The 24,454-nt window shown below is 38.8% G+C and overlaps 1 protein-coding gene across 3 annotated transcripts in view; it reads right to left on the bottom strand.

The window, feature by feature from the left end:
- Positions 1-24,454, bottom strand: part of NELL1 (neural EGFL like 1) — an 851,548-nt gene that overhangs the window by 670,973 nt on the left and 156,121 nt on the right. For all 3 annotated transcript variants that reach the window (XM_049890717.1, XM_049890719.1, XM_049890718.1), the window contains one exon: positions 10,056-10,152. In XM_049890717.1, coding sequence (XP_049746674.1) covers positions 10,056-10,152 — 97 coding nt within the window. The remainder of the gene's footprint in view (positions 1-10,055; positions 10,153-24,454) is intronic.

Below are 24,454 nucleotides of genomic sequence, written 5' to 3'. Positions count from 1 at the left end.
TTTCAGAATTACCAGGCCTTTCTTCTGAGGCACCTCCAGGTAAGCTTGAACCTCCAACTTTTCAGGTAACAGCCAAGTACATTAACTCCATTTACACCACCCAGCGAGGTCAAGCACATAGGGAGTATTAAATACGTGAAAAGGGAAGAGAAGGTGAGAGGGCTTAATACATAAGAAAGGAAGTGCTGTGCACCTACTGTGTGCCAGGTTCTTTTAATATAGTCTTAATAATCTGCGTTACCTTTATGAGAGACATCTTGGCCACTTCACAAATAAGAAAACAGATTTGTACCTCACACATTCATTTATTTTGCAAGTATATTGTCTGCCCACTATGTACCTAGTACTCTTCTAAGCACTTGCTAAATAAAATAGACACAGTTCTTACTCTGGCAAAGCTTATAATCTAGAGAGAGACCAATAAAAAACAAGTAAATGCCCATATAAACTATACCAAGGATTACCTGCATAACCCAAGTTCACAGAGCAATGAAGAGGTTAAGTCAAGGATTCAAACTCACATCTTTATAGCTTAGAGCCCCAGCTCTTTTTCCTGGCCCCAGGAGTTCTTGTTAATTTTCTATCTAATCCAGTGGTTCTCAAAGTATCTCCTGTGGCCAGCAGCAGCAGCATTACCTGGGAACTTGTCAGAAATACAAATTCTTGTGTTCTACCCCAGACCTTCTGAATCAGAAACTGTAGGGGTAGGACCCAGCTGCCTGTGTTTTACCAAGCCCTCCAGGAGATTCTGAAATAATCTAAACTTGGAGAATCACTAAGGAGTCACTAAATCAGAAGCTAATTAGTGACCAGATTATATCATTTATAGGATTTTTCCAGTAACCAAGGGAAAAACCTAATCTAGACCATCAACACACATGTCTCCTATGTCACTGTATTCAAATTTGAGCCTTCGGACCTGCTAAAATCAATGAAAATGCTTTTTAGAAATATGTAAAGTGCATACACTCAGTGAGTAGATCTAAGTGGGCACAGGAATTTAGACTTTCAAAGCCTACCCCAGGTGATTGTGATGTCTACCAGGATTGGGAACCAATTGCTGTCCTTCAGTCACAGATTTAAGGCCCCCAGGCAAAGCCCAGCTTCACCAGGTAGTAACTAGTTACAGAATAGGAAATAGCATTACTTTAAATGTCAGTCTGGAACTGAGACACCTAGACAAATTTCTGTTGATTCTTGGAAACAGGGAAATTATCTATGTGATTTGGGATGGGAACTTTCCCTGAGATCTCAACTATTTAGAACAGCCAGAGCACTGAAGCATCTGTAACTCATTGCACTTCACATATTTTGTAGTTCACAAGTATGTATATTATCATCCCAAGAAATTATGTCATGCTTTTTTTATCTTGAAATATTTATCATGTACAAAAGAATTTAAAGCAAAATACAGCCAACACCTATGAATGCACCACCCAGTTTAAGAAATCTAATATTGTTAATATAGCCGAAGCCTTCTGGGTGTCCATCCTTAATTAAATTATTCTTTCTTCCTCTCAGAAATCTGTGGCTGTCAAGTCAATTTCAACTCACAGTAACCCTGTAGGACACAGCAGAACTGCCCTATAGGGTTTCCAAGGAGTGGCTGATGGATTCGAACTGCTGACCCTTTGGTTAGCAGACAAGCTCTAAACCACTGTGCACCAGGGCTCCTTCCTCTCAGAAGCAACCATTATTCTGAATTTAGTGTTTATCATTCCCATGCATTTCTCTTTTTACTTATGTGTATATATAGATAAGCGGTGTAATATTCTAATTTTCTCCTTCTTGCTTTTTCACTCAGTGTTACATTTGCAATTCATCCATGTTTATCCAATTTCTCTGCTTCAGGTTTTCTCTGACTCTACCACAACTTATTTAAACATTCCCCTATTAATAGATAATTAGGTTTTTTCCAACTTTTTTGAATTAGCAAAATAGAAAATAAATGTTTCTATGTTTGTGCTTACAGATATCTCCTTGGGTACATGACCAACAGTTTCTGCAATGTTAATACTTAAGTATTGGGTTCCTATGTCATAGGGTATGCAACATTTACAAAAATTACCAAATTACACTCCAATTTAAGTTTCCAGCACAATGGGTAAGTGTTCACTGCTCAACTGTCCATTGTTAAAACACTTAACACTGGTAGTTTTTTTTTTGTTTTTTCCAGTTTTGCCAGTCTGGTGAGTAGGAAATGGTATCTCCATAAAACCCGTAAAAAACCCATTGCTGTTGAGTCGATTCTGATTCATAGAGACCAGATAGGACAGGATAGAACTGCCCCATGGAGTTTCCAAGAAGCGCCTGGTAGATTCAAACTGCTGACCTTTTGGTTAGCAGCTGTAGCACTTAACCACTACGCCACCAGGGTTTCCGGTATCTCCATAGTCGTTTTAATTTGCATTTCCCAGATAACTAGTGAAACTGCATTTCCCTCAATATGTCCATTGGCTATTTATATTTCCACTCTGAAAAATTGCCTTTTCATATCTTTCAACCATTTTTTTAATTAAGTAATGAGTATTTTTCTTACTGACTTACAGCATTTAATGGATACCATTTCTTTGCTAATTAATCTTATTGCCAAAGTCTTATTTGACAGATTTTTTAATTTTACATAATAAACCTATCAATATATTCTTTAATGGTTTTGTACCTTGCTTAAGAAATTCTTCTCTACCCTGAGCTCATGAAGATATCCCCTTATGTTGTCTTCTAAAACTTCTAAAGTTTTGCTTTCACATTTAGGTATTTAATTCAGCAGTAACTGATTTTTGTTTATACTGGCAGAAAAAGGTCCAAATAGGTATTCTTACGTATACAGCAAGTCCTCAGCTTACAAACACATGACTTACAATTTCACCTGCCCTTTTTTTTTTTTTTTTAACGTTAGGTAAAGTTGCCCTTACAACAAACTCTTAATCCCAGTCACCTTCACTTGCTGCACGTGCGGCTTTTAAATCACTGAAAAGTCTTTGCACCTTCTTTTGCACTAAACCAAAACCAAACCCAGTGCCGTCCAGTCAATTCCCACTCATAGCAACCCCACAGGACAGAGTAGAACTGCCCCATAGAGTTTCCAAGGAGCACCTGGTGGTTTCGAACTGCCGACCCTTTGATTAGCAGCCGTAACACTTAACCACTACACCACCAGGGTTTCCTTTTGCACTAAAGTAAGGCTAAATAAGAACCATATGCACCTGTTTTGACTTACCTACAATTTCCACTTAAAGGCAGACTCAGCAACAGACCTCGTTTGTAACCCAGGGACTGCCTATGTATGAGAAATATTTAAATAACTGATTTTCCTAACCATTTATTGACCAATCCATCCTTCCTTCTTTAATCAGGAATAACACTTCATTTATCTATTAAATTTCCACATACGAAGACTGGGTAGGGTTCTCTGTTCTCTTGGTCTATAGGCTGATCCTTGCTTCCAATGATACCATACTCTTGATTGCTAGAGCTTTATAATAAGCCTTCACATCTGACAGGGCATACGCCAGGGGCAGATTTATCACTAAGTAAGGTATCAAGAGCTTACTTGTGCATGCTTACTAATCTCTGTAGTGCACGATTTCACCTGTTTTTCACATCGCTGCTATGGAGAAACCCATGTGAAATTGTGCACTACAGATTAGTAAGTAAACACAGCTAAGCCCTTGGATAAAAAAAATAAGGTATCCAAAAACATGGTACAACTCTCCCTCATGTAGCTCTTCTTTAATGATTTACAGTCAAATTTTATTATTTTCTTCATAAATGTCAAGTATATATTGTGTTTGATTTGTTTTTAAGTACCTTTTTCTTTCTCTTTTCATAGATTATAAATGAAACCTAACTGGATTTGTTGTTGCCGCTGTTGCTTCTGTTGCTTTCGTTTAGCTTTGCAATGGATTTTGTCTGTTGGTTTTATATCCAACACTCTGTCTGAACTCTTGGTAATCGATTTGGGGCTTCTATTTTCTATGTGGCACAGTGGTTAAAGCACTTGGCTGCTAACAGAAAGGTCAGTGGCTCGAACCCACCAGCCGTTCCACAGGAGAAAGATGCGGTAGCCGGCTTCCGTAAAGATTTACACCTTTTTTCAACCCTATAAGGCAGTTATTCTGTCCTATATGGTTGCTGTAAGTCAGAATCGACTTAATGTCAATAAGTTTTTGGGGGTTTCTAATTTCCTGTGCAGGAAATTATATAATTTGTTAATGATTACATTTTTCTTTTTTTCTAATCCTTAATATTTTAATTATTTTGCCGGTCAGGACCTCTAGTAAGATGTTAAACAGAAATAGTAATAATAGTCATTGCTGTATGATTCTAGATTTTAATGGGAATTTTCTTAATATTTCAAGAATAAGTAAAGTGCTTTTATGTATGCTTATTTATACATGCCTTATCAGTTTAATGGCATTTCCTTCTATTCCTAGTTTGCTAAGAATTTTTATCATAAGTCAGTGCCAAATTTTATCTACTGCTTTTTCTGCCTCCCAACTTGATCACAGGATATCTTCCTTCCTTTGTCTGTTTAATGTGGTAAATAAAATTAATAATTTTTTTGATGATACAACCAACATTGCATTGTTAGAATAACCAACTTGGTCGGTCTCCTTCTCTCTCTGTGTACACACACACAGCCACACACAGCTAGACTCAGCTTATTGATATTTCCTTTAGAATTTTTTAATCTAATCTATGTTCAAAACTAAATTGCTCTGTACAAATCCTTGTCTAATTTTGGAATCAAGGTTACACTATGCTTATAAAATGAGGTAGGTAATTTTCTCACTTATTCTCCACTCCAAAAAAAAAGCCAGTGCCATCAAGTCGATTCTGACTTATAGTGACCCTGCAGGACAGAGCAGAACTGTCCCACAGGGTTTCTAAGGATTGGGTGGTAGATTCGAACTGCTGACCTTTTGGTTAGCAGCTGTAACTCTTAATCACTGCTCCACTGGGGCTCTATTATCATCACTGGAAGAGTTTATATAAAATTGGATTTATTTCCTTGGATGTGTGAGAGAAATCCCCTGTAAAACGGTCTGAGCCTTATTTGGTAGAGAGATATGGTAGATTTCAAAAATGGTCACAACTCTTTGCTACACCCTGTATCCATGTCTTTTGCAATGTGAATTTGTGGTATATCTCATCAACAGATGGAGTGTACTTTCTATAACCTTGAATCTGCCTTTGTACCTTTGGCCAATACAATGCAGCAAAAGCAATAATCTGCAAATTTTAAGCCTAGTATCAAGAAGTTTTACGTGCTTCAGCTCCAGCTCTTGGGAACCTGTGCAGCCACTATGTAAGCAAGCTCGGGCTAGGTTACTGGAAGATGAGAGACTATGAGAAGCAGAGATGAGCCATCCCAGCTAAAGCCATCCTGGCCCAGCTAGGCCCCAGACAACCTAGTAGCTAACCAAGGATGCCTTAGTAGCTAACCAAGGATGCATGAGTAAACCCTGCTGAAAATACGAGAACCATCCAGCTAAGCCTAGCCCAAATTGCCAACCCACAAATTTGTGAGCTAAATGCTTGTTGCTTCAAGCCACTGAGGTTTGGGATGATTTTCTATGCATCAAGTTAACTGATACAACTGACTCTGAATCATGAATTCAATCACTTTAATAGTCCTCAGGCTACTAAGTTTTTTCCTTTCTTCTCAAATCTATCTCAGTAATTTATATATTTTTAGGAAATTCTCCATTTTCTCTAATTTTCCATTTTCTTTGGCATTTAATATATTTCAGTATATGAATTTTTCTTATTATTATTACTTTTTATGTCTTATATAAGAAATATTTTTCCTACCTCGAGGTCATAAAGATACTTTTCTATGTTACCTTTTATAACCTTTGTTGGTTTACTTTCAGATTTAGATCTATAAATCCATCTGGAATTTATTTTTATGTGGTTTGAAATAGGGGTGTATGTGTGCATAAAGAATTTCTATTTATCTTGGTTTGCATAATAGATTATTTAAAAAGTCAGCAATTATTTCCCTTTTTGCATTCACATCCCTGTAATGAGATACTACAGATGGGTCCTTCAAGAAATGGAGTCTCTTTCTTCACCACTTGATTTGTCCATATGACTTTTTTGGACAATAAAACACTGGCAAATATGATCAAGTAAAGAGAGCCTTGAAAAGCTCTTGTACACTAGGCACTAGGGCTTGCTCTCTTGTTGCACTTAGAATCCCAAGAATTCCGTGTGAATAAGCCTGAATTAGGCTGCTGGGAAACAAGAGACCATACAGAGGAGAGCTGAGATACAACCAGTCACCCCCCAACCAACTAGCAGAACGTGAATGAGGCCGTATGTTTATCATCCTAAAAAAAAAAAAAAAGTTTATCATCCTGCCACCTGCTAATCTTCCAGTTGACCACAGATACATGAGAGAACTAGCAGCTATCAGATAAGCCAGGCTAGTCCACAGAAACCATGCAGTCAGCCCATAGAACTGTGAGCTAAATAAAATGGCTGTTGTCTTAAACCCCTAAGTTTTGGAGTGACTTGTTAGACAACAATAGGTAACTGATGTATTTTGATTTCCTTGTTCTTCCTGTAATGAAAACTGATGTCTTTTATTAACTTTAGAAAATACTTAACTATTATACTTCTAATATTGCCCATAACTTCTTTCTATGATCTCTGGAATCTCCGATTTGCAATATTACCAATATTGATCTTTTCATACGATCTTCTCTCTCCCTCTTTCTTTCTGTCTCTCTCTCTCTCTATATATGTATATTTTTTAAGGCAACATATAGTATTTAATTTAAATAAAGCATGAAACTTTTGGGAAAGAGTGGATCATTACCTCCTCACTAGAAAATGATCTTATTGTTACCTACTTATAGAACATCGTTGCACACACGCAATTTGTCAAAACATATAACCATTTAATAATGACCATGTTTAACAATTACGTACAATACTGTAGAAGTCTTTTTTTTTTAATTGAAATTTAGATGAAGGTTTACAGAACAAACTAGCTTCTCGTTAAACAGTACCCATATTGTTTTATGACACTGGGTAACAACCCCACAACATGTCAACACTCTCCCATCTCGACCTTGGGTTCCGTATTACCAGCTTTCCTATCCCCTCCTGCCTTCTAGTCCTTGACCCTGTGCTAGTGTGCCCCTTTAGTCTCATTTTCTTTTATGGGCCTATCTAATCTTTGGATGAAGGGTGAACCTCAGGAGTGACTTCATTACTGAGCTAAAAGGGTGTCCAGGTGCCATACTCTCAAGGTTTCTCCAGTCCCGTCAGACCAGTAAGTCTAGTCTTTTTTTGTGAGTTAGAATTTTGTTCTATGTTTTTCTCCAGCTCTGTCCAGGACAGATCCCTAGCAGAGTAGTTAGTGGTGGTAGCCAGGTACCATCTAGTTGTACTGGACTCAGTCTGGTGAAGGCCGTGGTAGTTGTAGTCCATTAGGCCTTTGGACTAATCTTTCCCTCATCATCTTTAGTTTTCTTCATCCTCCCTTGTTCCTGAAGGGGTGAGACCAGTAGAGTATCTTAGATGGCTGCTCACTCTTCTCTACATTTTAAACTCTCTTTCCTAATTTCTTCTCTTTATCTTTTCAGTACAATTGCTGTAATTTCTTCAGCAATATTTTCCATTTCACAAATTCTCTCCCTACCCATGTCTAATCTACATTTAGCAAGTTCACTTAGTTGTTTTTGTTTTCCTTTTCAATGACTATATTATATACTTCTAAAAGTGCTTTTCGGTTCTTTTTCAAATTTCCCTGGTCATATTTACTATCTCTATTTGTCATTTATTTTTGAATGTATTGTTTTGTTTCTTAAAATGTTTTGAATACAGGTTTTTGTTTTAATCTTTATTTGGTCATTCCAATTTTTGCAGCTCTTTGATGGCTAATTTGGCAATCTGTAGTCTCTTCTCACTCATGATGGCTTAAAAATTCATACTTGTGTGAACTCAATCTGTCAGAATCCTGTAAGGTCTACACTGAAACTGATTTTCTCCAAAGATAATTTGCATTTTCTTTGTCAGAAACCCCAAAGTGCTACCAAACCAACCCAGGACCACTTTAAGATAGTTTCCTGAGCTTCACAGGTAAAGTAAATCCAAAGTTCAAGCCACAGGATGTCAAGGATATAGTTTACAATTCTCAGGAAGTATTTTTTCTATCTGAAAATGAGAGGAAAAAGGCTAACTACCAGGTTGCCTCCCTTTGCTAGATCACAGATTTTCAGCTTCCCTTTTACTGGACGTGTAGTCATCAAGGGGCTTTATTTCAGATGTTTCTATTCCAATCCTCAATCTGTGTAGGATATAAACAAGTTCTCCCACCTGACACAGACTACTGAAATGGACATTTCAATAGTCTATGTCAGATGGAAGAAACACATTTGTTGCTGATGGGAATACAAAGTGTTGCAACCACTTTTGAAAACATTTTGGCAATTTCTTATAAAGTTAAAACTACACTTAACATATGATCCAGAAATATCATACCTTCATATTTACCCAAGTGAAATAAAAAAACCCTCTTCACACAAAAACCACTGTGCAAATATTTACAGTACTTTTATTCATAATAGCCCAAAACCAGAAATAACCCATACATCCATCAACTGAAGAAACGATAAACTGTGGTACATTCATAAAACAGAACTGGAATACTACAAAGCATTAGAAAAGAACTACTGACACACGCAATAAGATGGCTGAATGTCAAATGTATTATGCTAAGTGAAAGAAGCCAAACTCAAAAGGCTACATACTGTATGATTCCATTTATATGACATTCCGGAAAATGCAAAGCCATTTTCTGAAAACAGATCAGCAGCTGCTAGGGGCTGAGAGTGAAGAGAGACTTTGAATACAAAGGCAACAGGAGAATTGTTGGGGGTGATGGACAATTTTTATCTTGATTGTGATGGTAGCTACATGACTACTTTGTCAAAATTCTTAGAACTATACATTAAAAGGGGTAAGTGTGAAAGGGGGTACATGTGAATGTAATATGAATTACACCTTAATTTAAAAAGAGGGAGAAAATAAATTTAAGGCTCTAAGTTCTTGAACTGGCAGATACCCCTCTGGCTTTCAGTTCCCTCTATATATTTGGACTCTAAGGGTTTTCCCTTCTTTGTAACTGCAATGATACATTTTTAAAAGATTTTTGTTGTATTTCATTCAGCATTTACAGGCATTTTGAAGAAGTGTTTTTTAGAATATCTAGTCTGCCATAATGCCAGAAGCAAAAGTCTGTCATTCTTCTAAAGAACAAAACATCCTGAACTCCAGTGATGTTTTTAACTTTTTCAATTCACTTTATCACTGCATCCTCGTGTGTCTATGAAGTACAGTAATGCAAGTATTATATTAACTTCTTCATCGATCAGAAAACCAAAGCTCATGGAAGTTGAGATTCGTTCCTGTTTTATATCTAGAGAACCACCCGAAACTGTATTAACACATATTCTGGGAACAGAAACTAATTTGAAGATCATCTCAAGTCTCCTATCATGAGGTCAATGAGAAACATTTTGACGATCATTTACATTGTTTCATCCATGTCTGGCAGCAGAGTGAGCAGTGTGACCTGGGGCAAGTCACCTAACTCTCTGCCTAGTTTTCATGCATCTCCTTCATAAAACTGTTGTGATAATTAAACAATTGAATTCACATAAACCCACTGCCATCGAGTCAATTCCCACTCATAGTAACCCTATAGGACAGTGTAGAACTGGCCCATAAAGTCTCCACAGCTGTAAATCTTTTACGGAGACAGACTGCCACATCTTTCTCCCGTGGAGCGGCTGGTGGGTTTGAACCGCTGACCTTTCGGTTAACGGCCAAGCACTTTAAGTGCTGCTTCACCAGGGCTCCTAATTCATATCAGGCACATACAAAAGAAAACACATGGCACACAGTAAGTGTTCAATAAGTATCAATTGCTACTATCATGCCATGCGCTTCCCTCTAACATAATTATGCATACACCTCCAACGGAATGAAAATTCAAGAACCGCCTAGATATATAAACCAAGAAATTTAGTGCTTACTTTGAATAAGCCATGCTTTTGGTTGCGCTGACCAAGCCATAAATTGCTTCCTGGGGGTAGGTTGGTGTCAGGAGGGTCTATCACACGTTCATAAATCCTGTCAGGGTAAAGAACACAGTTACTAATAAGAGGCTCAAAGCAGAACTAAATGGTGCACAAGCTATTTGAAGCACTCGTGGTATTACCTGCTAGTATGGAGAGATGAAGCCATTATGTGGCACCCTTAAAACAACTGGCAACATAAATGTAGAGATCTGTTTTGCAGTATGTTGAACAGTGTCCCCCCAAAATTCATGTCCACCTGGAACCTCAGAATGTAATCTTATTTGTAAATAAGGTCTTTGCAGATCTAATTATTTATGATGAGGTCATACTGGATTAGAGTGGGATTTAAATCTAGTGACAGGTATCCTTATAAGAAGGGGTGAAGACACAGAGAGAGACACACACAGAGGGAAAAAAATCTATGTGATTACAAAGGCAGAGACTGGTGTGATGCAGCTACAAGACAATGAACACCAAGGATTGTAAGGAACCACCAGAAGCTAGAGGGAGGCAAGAAAGAATTCCTCCCTAGAAACTTGATGGGGAACATGGCCCTGCCAACATCTTGATTTCTAGCCTTCAGAAAAGTGAGAGAATAAATTTCTATTGATTTAAGCCAACCAGTTTGTGGTAATTTATAACGGAAGCCCTAGGAAACTAATATATGTTAGTTGACAACTCATTGACCCATTATCTGAGCCTCCTCCTGGCTTTCTTGTCTCGCTCTTTTGGCAGAGGAGGGAGAAAAAGGGTAAAAGTTTTGAGCATCTACTCCGATCAAGGGATTTTATACAAACTTAGTGAGAAAAATAGTTTATCCACCTATTTCAGATGAGAAAGTTAAGGCTGAAAGAAGATGAATGAGTCAACCAAATCAAAATAGCCAGTGGGTAGTGGAGTTGGGATGACAGCCCTCATCTACCTGACTCCAAAACCCATGCACTTTCCTTTGCATGCCACTACTCCCTGGCTTTGGTTTATTTAGCTGGTACTCACATCTACAGTAACCTTATAACCCATTGCCATTGATTCTGAATCATACTAACTCCATAGGACAGAGCTGAATTGCCCCATAGAGTTTCCAAGGCTGTAATCTTTGCAGAAGCAGACTGCCACATCTTTTTCCCACACAGTAGCTGGGGGTTCGAATGGCCAAACCTTCAGTTAGTAGCCAAGAGCTTTAACCACTGTGCTACCAGGGCTCCATATAGAACCTGATAAGACCTTTAAAACAAGTGGGCAGCAGCTACCCAGATGCTAATGTGCTTGGTCTACAAAACCAAATAACTGAAGTCACCATCTAATCAACAAATATTTATTGAGCACATTCTATCTCCATGCTCCACAAAAGGCAAAAGGAGATATAGCAATAAACTAGACACACAAAGTCCTACCCTCCTGGAAGAAAAAAATGACAATATTTTGTCCACGGCATATGACTAATACAGCCCCAGGATCTTTGAAGGTTCTTACAAAACCTAAAGAACAACTGAATGTCTCTATTATTCTGTTCTTCTCATCTGTCAGTTTGTCATACTGTAATGGCTTGTGTGTTGTTATGATGCTAGAAGCTATGCCACTGGTATTTCAAATGCCACCAGCAGGGTCACCCATAGTAGACAGGTTTCGACAGAGCTTCTGGACTAAGACAGACTAGGAAGAAGGACCTGGCCATCTACTTCTAAAAAAAATTGGGAAGTGAAAGTTTTATGAATAACAGCAAAACATTCTCTGATACAGTGCCAGAAGATGAGCCCCTCAGGTTGAAAGGTACTCAAAATATAATAGGGAAAGAGCTGCCTCCTCAAAGTTGAGTTGACCTTAATGACATGGATAGATGAAAAGATATCATTCACTGATGTGGCACAACTCAAAATGAGAAGAAACAGCTGCAAATATCCATTGATAATCAGAATGTGGAAGGTATGAATCTAGGAAAACTATACGTTGTCAAAAATGAAATGGAATGCTTGAGACAGATATTATAGAAATTAGTGAGCTGAAATGGACTGGTACTGGCCATTCTGAATCAGACAATCATATGGTCTACTATGCCAGGAATGACACACTGAAGAGCAATGGCTTCACATTCATCCTCAAAAAGAACATTTCCAGATCTACCCTGAAGTACAACATTATCAGTGATACAATAATATTCATAGGACTACAAGGAAGACCAGTTAATATGGCTATTCAAATTTACACACCAACCACTAATGCCAAAGGCGAAGAAACTGATTTTTACCAACTTATGCCATCTAAAATTGATCAAATATGCAATCAAGATGCATTGATAATTACTGGTGTTTGGAATGAAAAAGTTGGAAACTAAGAAGAAGGATCGCTCGTTGGTGATAGAAATGATGCTGGAGATCGCATGATAGAATTTTGCAAGATCAATGAAACAGTCATTGCAAATACCTTTTTTCAACAACATGAATGACAACCATACACATGGACCTCACCAGATGGAATACGCAGGAATCAGATAGACTACAGGGGCAAACTGGAACAGACCATCAATTGCTCCTATGCAAGTTCAAGCTCAAGCTAAAGAAAATCAAAACAAGTCCATAAGAGCCTAAGTATAACCTTGCATATATCCCATCTGAATTTAGAGACTATCTCAAGAGTAGATTTGACGCATTGAACACTAATGACTGAAGACCATACAAGTTGTGGGATAATATCAAGGACATCATACAAGAAGAAAGCAAAAAGTCATTAAAAAGACAGGAAAAAAAAAAGACCAAAATGGGTGTCAGAAGAGACTCTGAAACTTGCTCTTGAACATGAGTAGCTAAGGCTAAAGGAAGAAATGATAAAGTAAAAGAGCTGAACAGAAGATTTCAAAGGGTGCCTCAAGAAGACAAAGTAAAGTATAATGAAATGTGCAAAAACCTTGAGTTAGAAAACCAAAAGGGAAGAACATGCTCAGCATTTCTCAAGCTGAAGAACTGAAGAAAGAAGTCAAGCCTCAAGGTCCAATACTGAAGAAGTCTATGGGCAAAATACCAAACAACGCAAGAAGCATTAAAGAAGATGGAAGGAGTACACAGAGTCACTGTACCAAAAAGATTTGGTTGATATTCAACCATCTCAGTAGGTACCATATGATCAGGAACTGATGGTATTGAAGGAAGAAGCCCAAGCTGCACTGAAGGCATTGGTGAAAAACAAGGTTCCAGGAACTGACATAATACCAACTGAATGTTTCAACAAATGGATGAAATGCTGGAAGCACTCACTCATCTATGACAAGAAATTTAGAAAACATTTATCTGGCCAAGAGACTGGAAGAGATCCATATCTGTGCCCATTCCAAAGAAACGTAATCCAACGTAATGTGGAAATCATTGAACAATATCATTAATATCACATGCAAGTAAAATTTTGCTGAAGATAATTCAAAAGCTGTTGCAGTAGTAATCTACACAGAACTGCCAGAAGTTCAAGCTGGATTCAGAAGAGGACGTGGAATGAGAGATATCATTGCTGACGTCAGATGGATCTTGGCTGAAAGCAGAGGATACCAGAACGATGTTTACCTGTGTTTTATTGACTATGCAAAGGCATAACATTGCAAAGAATGGTAATTCCAGAACACTTGCTTGTGCTTGTGCAGAACCTGTACATAGATGAAGAGGCAACTGTTCGAACAGAACAAGGGGATACTGTATGGTTTAAAATCAGGAAAGATGTGTGTCAGGGTTGTATCTTTTCACCACACTTAGTCTGAATACTGAGCAAATACTCTGAAAAGCTGGACCATATGAAGAAGAATGGGGCATCAAGGTCGGAGGAAGTTTCATTAATAACCTGTGAGATGCAGATGACACAATCTTCCTTGCTAAAAGTGAAGAAGACTTGAAGCACTTACTGATGAAGATCAAGGACTACAGCCTTCAGTATGGATTACAACTTAACATAAAGAAAATAAAAATCCTCTCAACTAGACCAATAAGCGACATCATGAGAAATGGAGAAAATACTGAAGTCAAGGATTTCATTTTACTTGGATCTACAATCAACACCCATGGAAGCAAGCAGTCAAGAAATCAAACAACATATTGCATTGGGCAAATGGGCTGCAAAAGACCTCTTTAAAGTGTTAAAAAAAAAGAAAAAAACAAAGATATCACTTCGGGGACTAAGGTTTACCTGACTCAAGCCATGGTGTGTTCAATCACCTCGTATGCATGTGAAAGCTGGACAATGAATAAAGAAGACTGCAGAAGAATTGATGCGTTTGAATACGGAATATACCATGGACTGCCAGAAGAACGAACAAATTTGTCTTGGAAGAAGTACAGCTAGAACGCTCCTTAGAAGCAAGGATGGCAAGACTTCATCTCACGTACTTTGGACATGTTATGAGGAGGACCGATCCCTAGAGAGAAAGACCCTCAACAAGATGGACTGACACAGTGACTGCAATAATGGGCTCAGACATAGCAACAATTGTGAGGATGGTGCAGGACCAGGCAGTGTTTCATTCTGTTGTGCGCGGGGTGGCTTTGAGCTGGAGCCCACTTGATGGCACCTAACAACAATCAAGTCCAATTAAAAACCTTATGGCAACCGCATAGGTTTTTCAACAGCTGATATTTCAAAAGTATATCACCAGGCCTTTCTTCCAAGGTGCCTCTGGATGGACTTGAATCACCAACGTTTCAGTTAGCAGCCAAGCACATCAACCATTTGCACCACCCAGGGACTCCTCTACTCTCCAATTAGTCACAAATTATTACCCACCAGCTGATCAATCACCTCAGCCCTGGCAAATACTTCTCAGCACAGGAGGGTTGAGAAGGGGAAGGAAGAGCTTGCCTGAAAACTGTCCTTCTCCTTAGATGCTCAGAAGAGTCTGGGTGGGGTGAGACAGGGCAATCATCTGTGGATTTCAATTCTCCATGAGATCCCTGCCCATTCCTGGCACTCCTCAGTTCTCACTCAGAGCAGCTGGTGGAGGAGTCTCTCCCAGGTGTGTCCAGAGGTCTGAACAACGCATCAGCCCTCCCCGCTGTGACAGAGCTGACCACCCCCTGACAGACACCGATGTATTCCTCCAGTGGCTCTCAGAAGGAAAGTGTAGAGAAGAACTGAAAGATTGTCCGGTCCTGTCAACCAGAATGAAGGACTGCAAGACTGTCGCAGCTGGGAGCCATCAGGCTGCAGGCTTATATCTTAGCCACAGCATCCGTTACTCCACTATTCCTCGGTGGAAACAACACACAGTTTCTTTACAATACACTCAAGGTATCCAGCTGACAAAGCTCTAAATACATCGGGTCTTTCTCTACTAATTATCTTTTCATTATAAATGGAGGCTTAACACACACGCAAGGAGAAAATTTTCTCTAAAAGAGACAAGGCTGTTTCCACCACAGGAATTCAACCTTTTTCCTACGTCAGAATGAACCATTTCACATGAAACAGTTTGTCAGAACTGTTATAACATGGGAAACTCCTGTAGACGGTCACAAAAAGTTTTTTTTCCTAATATTAGAGAAAAACTAGAAACAAGCCAAATTTACAACAAAAGAGAAATGCAGAAATTATAGAAGATCAGCTTGATAGAATTTACTACACTGATTAAAAGTGATAAATATGCAGGTTATGAAACGTGGGAAGTATAGTCAACATAATTTTCACTGTGGAAAAATAGAAGGCAAAATTATTTATGCACTAGGGAGATGAGGATGCAAAAATTATGTTCACTGTGGGTAACTATCAGAAGAGGCTAGAGAGAAATGGAAATAGCTGTGTTTAGGAGAAGAGGCGGAAGCATAAATTATTATAAGGTTATTTTGCTAATAAATTGAAAATGTTGTCAAACCATTTATTTACCTTAACCTTCATTTTAAAACATTTGCCTCTGTCAGACTGGGCGGAGCTTTCAATTCAAAAGCTTTCTTTTTGGTTTTCAATATGCTAGAAGGTAAGGTCCCCAATAAGCAGAGCAGACCCTTAAACGATGTTTATTAAATGCATGAATGAATGAACAATCAAAAAGATGAGCTTCCTATCCTGCCTCATCTTCCACAAGCATAATAGCTCCTTGTGCCTTGGAAATAATCAAGACAGCAAACATCTAAGGCCCACTGTCAGGTAAAACAGGCCAATCTGTCATACCTGTGTCAAAGGGGCCTTCAGGCTGCTTTCTTCTGTCATGGTGTCTGTCCCCAGCAGGGCCCCTTCCTGATACCAAGGAAAGTGTGCCCACTGCTGCCTTCCTGGTTGCCCTGCCAATTCCTTCCAAGAGGCAGTCCTCCCAGGGAATTGCATGAAGCAGGCAGAATTAACAAACTGGTGCAGACATAGCAACGTAAATAGAGTTTTTAAACACACACACAAAGGAGGAAATCAAATCATGAGGAGACATCAGACAAACCCAGCTTGAATGACATTCCACAAAATAATTTGTTGAACTCTTTAAAACATCAGTTCATGAAAGATAAAGGCTGAGGAATAGTTCAAGATTAAAAGAGACCAAAGAAGACATAAAAACTAAATGCAAGAAGGGATGCTGGATTGGATTCTGGGACAGGAAAAAAAAAAATCCCATAAAGGACATTGGTGAAAGAATTGGTGAAATGTAAATAGAGTCTAGAGATTACATAGCAGTGTTATATAAATGTCAATTTTTCTGATTTTGATAACTTGGCAGTGTGTATTAAAAGTGAATGTCTTGTTGTTAGGAGACACGCACTGAAGTAATTAGGGGTAGGAGTTCCAACATGCAATTTACTAGCAAAGGGTTCAATAATTATAATGTCTATGTGTAAATTGTTGTTCTTGTTGTGTGCTATCGAGTAGATTCCAACTGATGGGACGATGGTTAAGTGCTTGGCTGCTAACCAAAAGGTTGGCGGTTCAAACCCACCAGCAGCATATGTGAGAAAAGACCTGGCAATCTGCTTCTGTAAAGATTACAGCCTAGAAAACTCCATGGGGCAGTTCTACTCTGTCTTATAGGGTCGCTGTAAGTGTGTATAAATACACATATATAAATACACATTATTTAGAGAGAAAATAATAAAGCAAAAACTGGGTGAAGAGTATATGGATGTTCTCTGTAACATTCTTAGGGCTTTTTTGTAAATTTAAAATTATTTTAAAATAAAGTTAATAGAGCAAATAAAAAACAAATAGTTCTATAATACATGTAAATTACAAATATACACACACAAAACAATGCTATCGATAGCCAAGGATACATACAAATTTAAAGATTCTTATCAAGCATATTAAATAGTATTTTCCTAAGGGAACGGGGGAAACCCTGGTGGTATACTGGTTAAGTGCTACAGCTGCTAACCAAGAGATCAGCAGTTCAAATCCGCCAGGCACTCCTTGGAAACTCTATGGGCAGTTCTACTCTGTCCTGTAGGGTCGCTATGAGTAGGAATCAACTCAACAGCAGTGGGGTGGGTTTAAGGCAATAGGAATGGACAGAGGGAGAATAAATGAATTAATTAACAAAAGAAACAGGAAAGGGGTATCGCACAGAGTAATGCTGATAGCATATCCTAAGCTAAGAAATCAGGCTATCCCATCCCTCAGTACCTGGATGTGTTAAATAAATTCTCAGTTCAGTAAACTATGGGGTCTACATACATTAGAATAATACACAGGCATTTAAAAAACGATACTGCTAAAGAACGTGTAATAAAATGGGAAGATGGCCCCAATGAATCTCAAAATCAACTTATAAAACAGCATGGCAGAGATAGAGCAATATATATATTTTTACCGATATGGAATCATACCTGTTGCCGTCGAGTCAATTCCAACTCACAGCGACCCTATAGGACAGAGTAGAGCTGCCCCATAGGATTTCCAAAGAGTGCCTGGTGGATTCAAACTACGGACCTTTTGGTTAGCAGCCATAGCTCTTAACCACTCTGCCACCAGGGTTTCCATGGAATCATACTCTACATAATTCATATCATACACACATAGCTCTGTTTAGCTGGGTATTGGAATTCACCTCCTTTTTTTTTTTTCTCTGTACTTTCTAATATTATTATGAATGTACATTGATTTCATAATGATGATAAAGTCTAAATATTTCCAAAAATTCACATTCTAAACAGTCAATTCCCCACCCTACCTTACTCCCCCAGGCAGGGCCTGTTCACCAGTTCACCTCCTTTACCTGTCCACACGCTAAATGTGGGCAAAAAGGTTGCTGATCCCTGGGGTACAGTCTGGGTTGACTGACTCATGTAAACAGGCAGATAGGGCACAGTGAACTGTCACTTAATTCTAGTATCACTCTAGTGAAGTGAAATGAAAAGTCAAAGCAAATAGAGTGAACGCCTTGTTTTCCAGTGTGATCAGGAAACAGAACTTTGTGATACGTCTGGTGTTCTTGTCCAAGAGGCCTATTTCACATTAGCAAATATCTGACTGCCTACAGTGCGTGTGACACGGTGCTGGCTTTGAGGACACACACAGCAAAATTAATATGGTCAAGTCTCAGGTCAAATGCCTGAGACAGACAACATGCATGCAATAAATGCAACTTCTATGGAAACAGAGAGGCAAGATAATAGAATGCTGCCTGCAATAGTCAGAGAAGACTTTGCAAAGGAGACACTGGAGCTGAGTTTTTAATGAAGAATAAAGTAAATAAAGTCACATGGCCAACGATGATGACTACAATCAGCACTTACACAACATCTTGCATGTGCCGAACACTGTCCTGAGGGTTTTCCACATATTAATTCACTTAATCCTCACACCACCACCATCAGGTAGGTGCTCTTGGTTCAGCGAGGTTAAACACCTTGTTGAAGGTGAGCAACTTGTGAATTGCAGACCTGAGATTTAAACCCGAGCCCCCGGATCTGTGCCATTGGCCACCTTCCTGAATTGCTTCTCTAGACAAGCAAGGAAGGGCAGTCCCAGCCATGAAAACCCATCCAAGCTACTGTTTTTCAAATACTTAAAATATGAGAAAACTGAAACAGTAACAGCTTGCAGAGCAAATAATGAAATAGATGTTGTAATCTTTCTTGGATGACTCAGAAAGTACCTCAGAACGATTTGGCAGAATTCTTAAGTCAGTTCTGAGCATATGACTTGTATGTCCTCATACAACCTTGTATTACACAAGGCACTTTTTTTTTCTTTTTTTTAAGTAGAGCAATGTAAACACCGAGCTCACTCAAATAAATAAATTAAAATTCCTAACTCATCAGGAAGGAAAAGGGGAAATACATTCATTGCCAAAGCACATGGCCAAGGCTGGTTAGCCCTCCCATACCCACTTCCCTCTTCCTCCTGAGCTCACAGCTACACTACATTTCCCAGCCTCCCTTGCAGCTCGGAGTGGCCATGGAATGTAAACAGCAGGGATGCTCACCACTTCTAGGCCTGTCCCCTGCTAAAAAAAAAAATCTCCCTCAAGCATCTTCCACATTCTCACTTTCCCTATAATCAGCTGATTGGGGAAGACCCTGAGGGCCAAGAGATGGGCAGTGTCATAAGATAGGAAGATTCTGGATCTCTAAATGATGATCTAGAATGCTCCCTGCCAACAAGACACATCCAACTGAACCATATGTGTGCCAAAACTAAAGATCTGTTACAAAAAGCCACTGAGATACAGAGACATTTTTGTAGCAGTAGCTAATATTGTTTATCCTTGTTAACAGATATACCCCACTAGGGAAAAATGCGAAACGGAATTTCAAATTCTCATGGAATCCAGGCTTTCTAGAGCCACTGGGGCTGGCTGAATTCCTAAAACTATTGTCCTGAGATACTCTTTAAAAGTTAAACCAAAAATACATCCCCTGAAGTCTTCTTTAAGCCAAACAGTAATTTAATTAGTAAAGAGTATCTGCCTGGTGCTCTTTTCAAGATCTATCTATATGGGATCAATATGACAACAGCAACTCAAAAGGTTAAACAGAAAGCTTGGGGGGCAGTGAATTTATGTCAATGAAGGAGAACAGTTTGGAAAAGGAGGGTGAGAATGGTTGCACGACTTAAAGAATGTAATCAATGTCACTGAATTGTACATGTAGAAGTTGTTGAATTGGTGTGTGTTTTGCTGTGTATATTTTCAACAACAATTATATCTGTATATATATATACACACACACACACATATATACACACCCCTCTGAAAAACAAAGGCCCACAAAGCCAAAAGGTAAAAGAGACAGCATGATGTAGCAGAGAAAACACGAATTTGGGATTAGATCAATTTGGTATCAACTTCCAGTCCTGTACCCTACTGGTTATACGACTTTAATCAAGTTATTTCTCTGAATTTCTTCACTTAAAAAAACAGGGATCTTACTGCTGACTGTATGGGTTGTGAAGAGAACTGAGTATGTTTAATGTACTTCGCACATAGTAGGTGTTGACATCCTGTAAAACCCAGAGGTGCATGGCCCAATCCAGCCCAGACACTAGTATATATACTTAACTGCAAAGACCCTGTAATTTCCACTAAATGAATCTATCGAGGTGGGATTATCAATGTTCTTTAGATGCCCGCTTATGCTTTGGTATATAGTTTTTAAAAATTACATTATACCACTTAGAATACACTTAAGGGCATGAGATTTCAACCTTGAAATGCAGGGACTTAATGTCTATTTCGTTGTAAGTTTCCAGAACTTTGAAAACATTAAAGTCCTAAATTTCTTTTCATCTTCTACAAATTTAAAACTCGACCAAGTGAATATGTAACAGAAAAAAAAAAAAGAATTACCAGCATTAATTTCTACTGCTGTTTAATTTTAATTTGATGTTATAGAACAAACTGATTATCTATTAAATACTAAATTTTAGATTAAAAAGAGAATTTTTGAATAATGTATATTTTCTGACACCCTAAAACACAGTATTTTTATTATTTTAGTTTTATAGTGTCATTCCTTAGTTTCTTGTAACTCCTTTAAACTATAAATCACAAACTTTTCTATGTAAATTACCCCAAATCCTAAGCAAATATTTAATTTCTTTTATATATCCTTCCAAAAATTAATTCTTTGACATTTACAAAAGTTTCTTTGTGGAAAGCTCATCATAAACTTAGATAAAATGGAAGAATGGTTCAGGAAAAAAGAAGAGGTAGACGAAATATTCTATAATTTACTAGATTGTCTGTTTGGACCTACAATTTTACAAACATACGCACATACACACACAGATGGCTGAGCATCAGGTATCTTTTCTATGAGTAAAATACGACAGAACACGAGTCTTAACTCTTTTGCTCAGCTAAGTATTAGGCACTGTCTTAGTCCATTTAGGACTTTCAGTTGGATTTAGTCAATCCAGAGAAAGGTTTCTGGAAAAAATGAACATTTCAGAAGTTAGCTGAGGCCCCGCTCTAACCTCTTCCCTCACACTGCCCATACACATCCTTTTTCATATATTAAAACTAGTTGTTGTCACATCAATCCTGACTCATGGCAATCCCATGTGTGTCACAGCACAACTGTGCTCCATAAGGTTTTCAATAGCTGATTTTTTGGAAGCAGGTTGCCAGGCCTTTCCTCCAAGGCACTTCTAGGTCAACTTGAATCTTCAACCTTTCAGATAGCAACTGAGTATGTGAACTGTGTGCACCACCCAGGGACTCCTTTCATATACTATTTCTTAAATATTTTGACTGCCTGATATGTTGGTTCTTTATTGAGATTTGAGATCCTCCCCACGTACAGGACCCATTTGGATACACTCTTCAGTGCTTCAGCATATGGCAATGTACACTTCCACGACCCCCTGGAGGCTCTAAAACTCTGGTCCTGGATGAGTCTGCCTTCCCAGACCTCCCAGGCAAGAAATGAAGAAACCCTTAGAAGCCCTGGGACCAGTAATTTCACCCTCAAGCTGTGCCAACCCTCACTGGCTGCTGCCACTGGGCACTGATTATCTGCTGGGTCTGGAAGAAATGGAGACTTCACAACAATATTCGTCCATTTGCTCCGTTGTTTCCTGCACTGAGGAACCTTCCTTTACTGTCCTGTATAGAGTAGACCCAAACCACCTGGTCACTCTCCATTAAATCTCTTGTTTTATCTTTATCAAAGCAAATAATTCTCTGAAATTATCTTAGCTCGTATTGATTGTCTCCTCCTACCAGGCTATAATCACCCTGAGAACAGGAAACTTGTCTACCTTTTTCATGTTGGCATCTTCAGCGTCTGGAAGAATGCCTAGTCAAAGTAGTTGCCTACTCCATAGAGTTATTGAATAAATGAATGAATGAATGAATGTTCCTTGATACTGCTTTCAGAATGGGAGAGCTATATCAGATATACAAACCCTAAAATACTATGGCAAAAACTTGCTGGTAAGTAAGCAATTAGCCCAACTTTGAATAATCCAGACCGAGAAACCAGGTAGTCAAATTAAAACTTTCAATTATGTAGACAATCCTAAGAAATGGAGCTCAATGAAAAGGAGTGAAACACAAAAAACCTCTTCCGGTGTCCTCCTCCATCACCCCAGCTCATGAGGTTTGCATGAGAAGCCCGGAAGAAAGAGCAAAATGAACCCTCTCAATATTGTTCACCCAGAGAAGAGGTGGGGATAACCAGTTAGGATCTGTCAGGCACACAACTTGCTAACATGAAAGCCAGACCATGGTATTTCAGAAAGAAAAACCGTCAGCAACTTGAAATTTAATTAGATCAAGCACAGTTCTTTTGCTAAGCGCATGATTTACTGCTGAAGCTATCTGTGCTGTAATCAGGCCAAACTTATCACATTCCCACAGGCTTTTCTGATCCACATAATGCATTGACTCTAAAGCCGTCTAAAACCTATGTTTTCTCTCGGCCAGTGAAAACCCAGCTCCCACCAAGTCATGTCTCTGAAGCTTCCTGCTTGCCAAGCTGTGCTGGGAGACTTACGGGGATTTTGCATGCCATTAGCATCCAATATCTTAAAGTGTAACTATCTCATTTCTGATACAACACCATAATCCAGTCAAATATAAAAACTGGGAGGACAGAACACCATAAAGAGTAACTGCCATGCGCCTTGTGAAAGTCACTGAATCGAGGGTTCACATTAGTAATTTTCTTCACAAGGTATGACCTCTCTTTATTCGTGACTCTGGCTAAGAATGCCATTTCTAGCAAATGTCCTGTCTGCTTAAAAGCAAAGACCAGTCAATATTCTATGAAGAACGTGATTTTCTGTTAACAGACAAAGCCCTCAGAGCTCAGCACAAAGCAACGTAGTGGTTCAACAACTCTACTTATGAAGGAATATTGGATTTTTATTTACCTTGACGAAGAAAGGCCTCGAAGGGACTCCACCATACCTTTCCCAATTATCTAGAAGAATGAGTTTCCAGTGTAAACCACATGGATTGACATTATTATGCCTCTGTTCAATAAGACAATATGAAGCCCAAATGAGACACTAAATGAAGAGAGATTTAGTTTAGGCTTTGCCTAGAATTGAAGAAAAGCTCTCACTCTCTCCCTGAAGAGAAGTGTTACAATGACTCTCCTTTGCTAAACAGAGCTTCATCCTCACTGCCTTTTAGCTGAGACTATTGAATATTAATGTGCTCCTTGGAAAAAGGTTTCCTATTCAGAAGACAAGATAATTCTCCTCTAATTTCCCTTCACTAGCATGGTAGTTGGTGACCTTGCACACGGAGCTAAAACCCACAATCTTTTCCCTCATGGGGCAACTGTGAGAGTAACTTAAAGTTCTTGAGCTCCAGCAGAAAAGCAAAAGACATCTATGGTATCAATAGCATTATTCCTGGTGCTGACAAATGTTGCATTCATTCTACAGGTCATTGTGCTCTACAAAACAGTTCCTCAAAGCGTATTCACTGTGATGGGTGTGTTTTGCCAACTGTGTACACTATTTGTTGAATTTCCATGTCAGGTTGCCTGGCTGTTGTTATCTACTAATACAGAACACACAGCACACAGGGCTTGTACCAAAAGTACATGAAAGGAATGCTCCAAAGAGGAACTCTGCAGTATCCTCCTACCAACCTGTTTACTAAACCCAGGCAACACACAACAAATGAGAAGATTAAAAAATGCACCTCTGGCATCATACAGGAGAAAACATACTGCAATGGGGAAAAGGATTATGGGCTTGAATATAATATGTGGCAACATGTGAAAACAGAATCCCAAGGTAAATCCACACAGAGCATGGGAGAGAGGACAGCAGTGAAGCTCAGTAGGTTCCAAACTGTTCCTTAGCAGCTGGCTGCACGGTAAATACACATGCAAACAAAAAAGAGGGAGCAAAGTTGAAATCTGGAAGGAGATGCCATTGCTGTGGTAAATGAGATGCCAGCAGTCTTCAAATGAGATTAGCAAACACTGCAAGAAACACTTTGC

The sequence above is a fragment of the Elephas maximus genome, chromosome 7, assembly GCF_024166365.1.
Source record: "Elephas maximus indicus isolate mEleMax1 chromosome 7, mEleMax1 primary haplotype, whole genome shotgun sequence".
Classification (NCBI taxonomy): Eukaryota; Metazoa; Chordata; class Mammalia; order Proboscidea; family Elephantidae; genus Elephas; species Elephas maximus.
This window is presented reverse-complemented; position numbering and strand designations above follow the sequence as displayed.